At 40.0% G+C, this 6,000-nt stretch overlaps 1 protein-coding gene across 8 annotated transcripts in view; it reads left to right on the top strand.

The window, feature by feature from the left end:
• The window catches only part of Cfap20dc (CFAP20 domain containing), a 289,810-nt gene that overhangs the window by 120,949 nt on the left and 162,861 nt on the right, over positions 1-6,000 (top strand). The window contains exon 1 of one of the 8 annotated variants that reach the window (XM_035452380.1): positions 3,000-3,029. The exons of the other annotated variants lie outside the window; for them this stretch is intronic. Coding sequence (XP_035308271.1) covers positions 3,015-3,029 — 15 coding nt within the window. The 5' untranslated portion in view covers positions 3,000-3,014. Of the gene's footprint in view, positions 1-2,999; positions 3,030-6,000 lie in introns of those variants that run through there. 8 annotated transcript variants of the gene reach the window in all.

Below are 6,000 nucleotides of genomic sequence, written 5' to 3'. Positions count from 1 at the left end.
TAAATCAAGATCAGATAAACAATTTAAATCGACCCATAACCCCTAATGAAATAGAAGCAGTCATCAAAAGCCTCCCAACTAAAAAAAGCCCAGGACCAGATGGCTTCACTGCAGAATTCTACCAGAAATTCAAACAAGAGCTGATACCAATACTCCTCAAACTGTTCCCCACAATAGAAGCAGATGGGATATTGCCAAACTCCTTCTATGAGGCTACAATCACTTTGATACCCAAGCCACACAAAGATAAGAATAAGAAAGAGAACTACAGACCAATATCTCTCATAAACATTGATGCTAAAATACTCAATAAAATATTGGCTAATCGAATCCAAGAACATATCAGAAAAATCATCCACCACGATCAAGTGGGCTTCATCCCAGGGATGCAAGGATGGTTCAATATACGAAAAACCATCAATGTAATCCACCATATAAACAAACTGAAAAAGAAAAACCACATGATCATCTCACTAGATGCTGAAAGCCTTTGACAAAATCCAACATCCCTTCATGATAAAGATCTTGGAGAGAACAGGAATAACAGGAACATATCTAAACCTGATAAACGTGATATACACCAAACCAATAGCCAACATAGGATGGAGAGAAACTCAAAGCATTTCTTCTAAAATCAGGAACAAGACAAGGATGTCCACTCTCTCCATATCTCTTCAATATTGTTCTTGAAGTTCTAGCTAGAGCAATAAGACAAGATCAGGATATCAAAGGGATACAAATTGGAAAGGACGAAGTCAAACTTTCACTATTTGCAGATGACATGATAGTCTACATAAGTGACCCGAAAAACTCTACCAGGAAACTCCTACAGCTGATAAACACCTTCAGCAAGGTAGCAGGATACAAAATTAACTTAAATAAATCTGTAGCCCTACTGTATACAGATGATAAACTCAATGAGAAAGAAATCATGGAAACATCACCTTTCACAATATCCACAAGCAACATTAAATATCTGGGGGTAACACTAACCAAAAAGGTGAAAGACCTGTACTATAAGAACTTTGAGACTTTAAAGAAAGAAATTAAAGAAGATACCAGAAAGTGGAAAGATCTCCCGTGCTCTTGGATAGGCAGAATTAACATAGTAAAAATGGCTCCGATTACACAAAATAAAAGCAATCTACAGATTCAATGCAATCCCCATCAAAATCCCAACACAGTTTTTCACAGACTTTGAAAGAACAATACTCAACTTTATATGGAAAAATAAAAAACCCAGGATAGCCAAAACAACTCTTTACAATAAAAGATCCTCTGGAGGCATCACCATCCCTGACTTCAAGGTCTACTATAGAGCCATAGTTCTGAAAACAGCTTGGTATTGGCACAAGAATAGACAGATAGACCAATGGAATCGAATTGAAGACCCAGATATTAACCCACGCACCTACGAACACCTTATTTTTGACAAAGGTGCTAAATCCATACAATGGAAAAAAGATAGCATCTTCAACAAATGGTGCTGGCACAATTGGATTCGAACATGCAGAAAATTGCAGATAGATCCATACCTGTCACCATGCATGAAACTTAAGTGCAAATGGATCAAAGATCTCTCCATAAACCCAGCCACACTGAATTTTCTAGAAGAGAAAGTGGGAACAAGCCTTGAACAAATTGGCACAGGAGAACGATTCCTGAACATCACGCCAGAAGCACAGACACTGAGGTCTGCAATTAATAAATGGGACCTCTTGAAACTGAGAAGCTTCTGTAAGGCAAAGGACACAGTCAGTAAGACAAAACGACCACCCACAGAATGGGAAAAAATCTTCACCAGCCCCACATCTGACAGAGGTCTGATTTCCAAAATATACAAGGAGCTCAAGAAGCTAGCCACCAAAACACCATACAATGAAATTAAAAAGTGGGGTGCAGAACTAAACAGAGATTTTTCAACAGAGGAATCTGAAATGGCTGAAAGACACTTAAGAAAGTGTTCAAAATCCTTGGCCATCAGAGAAATGCAACTCAAAACAACTCTGAGATACCACCTCACACCTGTCAGAATGGCTAAAATCAAAAATACCAATGACAACCTATGCTGGAGAGGTTGTGGAGAAGAAGGAACACTCCTCCATTGCTGGTGGGAGTGTGAACTTGTAAGACCACTTTGGAAATCAGTATGGCGGTTGCTCAGAAAAATGGGAATCAATCTACCTCAAGATCCAGCCATTCCTCTCTTGGGTATATACCCAAATACTGCTTGTCCATACAACAAGGACATATGTTCAACCATGTTCATAGCAGCATTGTTTGTAATAGCCAGAACCTGGAAACAACCTAGATGCCCCTCAACTGAAGAATGGAAAGAGAAAATGTGGTACATTTATACAATGGAGTACTACTCAGCAGAAAAAAGCAATGGAATCTTGAAATTCGCAGGCAAATGGATGGAACTAGAAGAAACCATCCTGAGTGAGGTAACCCAATCACAAAAAGACAAACATGGTATGTACTCACTCATATATGATTTTTAGACATAGAGCAAAGGTTTACCAGCCTATAATCCTCTACCCCAATGAAACTAGAAATCATGAATGACTCTAAGGGATAAATGGACCCCAGGAATGGGAAATGGCATGAACTCCCGAGCTAATTGAGAGCATGAGGGTAGGGAAGTGGGTGCTGCCACAATAAGAGCACAAGATGAAAAGTAGAGGAGAAGAAATGGAGGAGCAGATATATTGAGTTGGGGGAAGAATAGAGGAGAGAGAGCAGGATGAGAGATACCATATCAGAGGGAGTCACTATAGGTCCGAGAAGAGATCTGGAACTAGGAAGATCTCCAGAGACCTATAAGGATGACACGATCTGACAGTCTGGGCAGTGGAGGAGAAGTTGGCCTAGAAACCCTTCCCTAGAATGAGATTGATGAATACTCTCTATGCTATTCTAGAGTCCTCATCCAGTGGCTGATGAGAGCAGAGACAGACATCCACAGAAATACACTGAGCTGAAATCTGGAACTCAGTTGAAGAGAGGGAGGAATGAAGAACGAAGGGGTCTGTACCTGGTTGGAGAAACCCACAGAAACAGTTGGCCTGAAAAAGGGAAAGCATATCGACCCCAGATGCTCTTTGGGAGGACAGTACAGGACTAATCCAGCCCCCTGATCATGGATGCCAATGGGGAGGCCCCTGCACTCCTGGGATTTTTAGACATAGAGCAAAGGTTTACCAGCCTATAATCCTCTACCCCAAGGAAACTAGAAATCATGAATGACTCCAGAGGGAGGTGGACTGGCGTTTTGCCCTGGGAGGGACTTCGAGAGCCCATCCCACTTGAAGGGATTCGCTCTGTCTCTGAACACATGGGGAGGGGCCTAGGCCCAGCACAGGAAGATTTGGTGGACTTGGTGGAACCCTGGTTGGGGGCCCTACCCTGCCTGGGGAGTGGCGGGTGGATGGGGTGGGGGGTAGGTTGGAGGTGGGGGAGAAGGAATGGGGGTGGGGGGAGGGAGAGGGAGAGGGAAAAGTATATGTGAAAATATTAACAATTTAATAAAATTAAAACTAAGAAAAAAACAAAAAAAAAAAGAAATATTTATAATCAACAAAAAAAAAAAAAAAAAAAAAAAATACTCCCCAGTCCCTACTCTCCTGGCAGTCTGACAGGATTAGCATCTAGAATCTATAAAGAGCACAGGTCCTCCTTAGGTTTGCATAGCAAGTGCTTTTTACCTCCTCCCAAGCCCAGCGGTTAATCGTGAGCATTCCTTTGTGAGAAATACCTGGGAATTCAATGAAGTGCATGTATTTGAGAATGTTTCCATAAATTATTTCATCTTGGGGACTCTGGCCTAATCAGTTGTTTCATACATTGGTAGACTAGGAATCTGAATCTGATATCAGGAGGTGTTGGAACTGCATACTGTATGTCAGCAGGGGAAAACACCGACTGAAGGAAGTGAGTCTCCAAGAGCCTGTCATTGAAGGGTGTGCCTAGCCCTAGCCCTTTCTTATCTCCTGTTTGCTTTCCTCTACATCACCCTTCTCCATAGTGTTTCTGCTTTGTAATGCACCCAGCAAATATGAAACGTCTTATACTATGACCCACAATAATTGTCCTTTTTTTTTCAAGTGTTTGTTATATAAAAAATTACTGACACCATATGACAACACTAAATGTGCACATATTGAAATAATAAGAGAGCTTGAAAATATATGAAAAACTGAAAGAACCAAATGGGGAAAGACAAAAACAGTGTAGTGGATTTTCAAGTCATCTCCCTTTAAAACTGTTGGAAAATCAGGAAGACTATGCTATGAAAGCACTGTCAGTCAGCCTGAACTCTTTGACATTTGTTGAAAGTTTATCTCATGACTGCAGGATGATATATATATATATATATATATATATATATATATATATATATAGAGAGAGAGAGAGAGAGAGAGAGAGAGATTGTTTTCAAGTGTACACTCAACATTTACCAAGATGTTTAATGTAGTGAAGATGAGGGACACTCTGTTGCCTATGTATTAAAATCTCACATTACAAACACTGGATGTCAGTAATTGTCCTCTGCTTCATAAAAGTTGTATGTAGGGATAGTGTGGTGATACATTGTTTATGATAAGCCACTGAAGATCAGAATGCAAAGCTAGCCATAGTCATAGAAGCTGGGCAGTGGTGGCATACACCTTTAATCCCAGAACTCAGGAGACAGAGGCAGATGGATCTCTGTGAGTTCAAGGCCATCCAGGGCTTCACAAGAGTGAATCAGTCAAAAAGAGTAACAGAGCTCACGCCTTTAATCCCAGCACTGGAGAGAGATAAGGAGGAAGCAAAGGGTCTCATGTGAGATTCAGTTTCCAGTCACAGGGAAGACAGGATCCCCATTTTAGCCTTGGTGGAGAGGTAAAAGCTGCTGCCTTGTTGCTTTCTTCTCTGATCTTCAGTGGCTTTATTAAATCATAAACAATATATAACCAAAAATAGAGTAATTAAAGATGAAGAAAATGTCAACATGCATAAGGATTAATAATGGATTAATAATGGATGATACTTTCAAGAATAATGAAAACCTATTTTATAAAGATCAACTGTGTTTCATATAATCCACTTGTTAGTAGTAGATTTGATCCTCCTTCTTCAAACTTTGTAACATACATCATAGCATTTATATGAATATCAGATTGTTTGTTAAAGGTTATGAAAATTAAACCTTTTTACAATCTGCTAAACCATAATATATGTGTTTATATATTTCTATTTTCTGTAGCCAAGGTGGATTCCCCGTTTTTGTTTCAGGATCCACCTTCTTGGTGGTAGACCCATAAAAAATACCAATTATTGAACATTTGTTTAATTATTAAAAGATGAATGTGTGTGTGTGTATGTGTGTAAAAATGAGTGCAATTACATATCTTCATATATTCGTGCTTAGACACATACCTACCATTATCCATTGAAGACTGCAAACAAGAATGAGTCAGAAGGAGAGAATAAAAGCATCATGCCTGCCCTGGACACAGGCTGCTTTCCTGGGACTCTGTTAGAAGGAGGTGGACTCTATTTTCCTAGCAGAGCTAGTAGTACAGTCCACCCAGAGCTCAGATAAGCAGGAATAGAGGAACAGGGCCCTGAGGTGAGCTAAGAAACATATCCACTCTTGTTCTGTACATGGTAAACTTCTTATTCAAAACCAAACCAAACGTGGGTGGCATCTTGAAGCTTTCCCAGGAAGTAGGAGATTTAAGAGTCAATTCTTTTAAAAGGGGCAGATTATACAAGCAACAATTAACTCAAATATAAAAGGGGAGAAAGGTGTATGGTGGAAGGTCAGGCTGTCACAAAGTACCACTTAGCTCCATTGGGTGTATTATTTACAGCCCTGTTAATTACAATCTCAGAATATAAAATGCTAGGGCAAAAGAGGATAAATAAACGATGAAAATCCAGGGAAGATGAAGTTCAAAAAGCAAGATGTGTAAGTGAACCAGAAGTCTCATCTGACATGGGGCCAGGGGG

The sequence above is a fragment of the Cricetulus griseus genome (assembly GCF_003668045.3).
Source record: "Cricetulus griseus strain 17A/GY chromosome 1 unlocalized genomic scaffold, alternate assembly CriGri-PICRH-1.0 chr1_1, whole genome shotgun sequence".
In the NCBI taxonomy this organism is placed as follows: Eukaryota; Metazoa; Chordata; class Mammalia; order Rodentia; family Cricetidae; genus Cricetulus; species Cricetulus griseus.
Note: the sequence above shows the minus strand (reverse complement) of the source record. Positions and strands in the feature narration are given on the sequence as shown.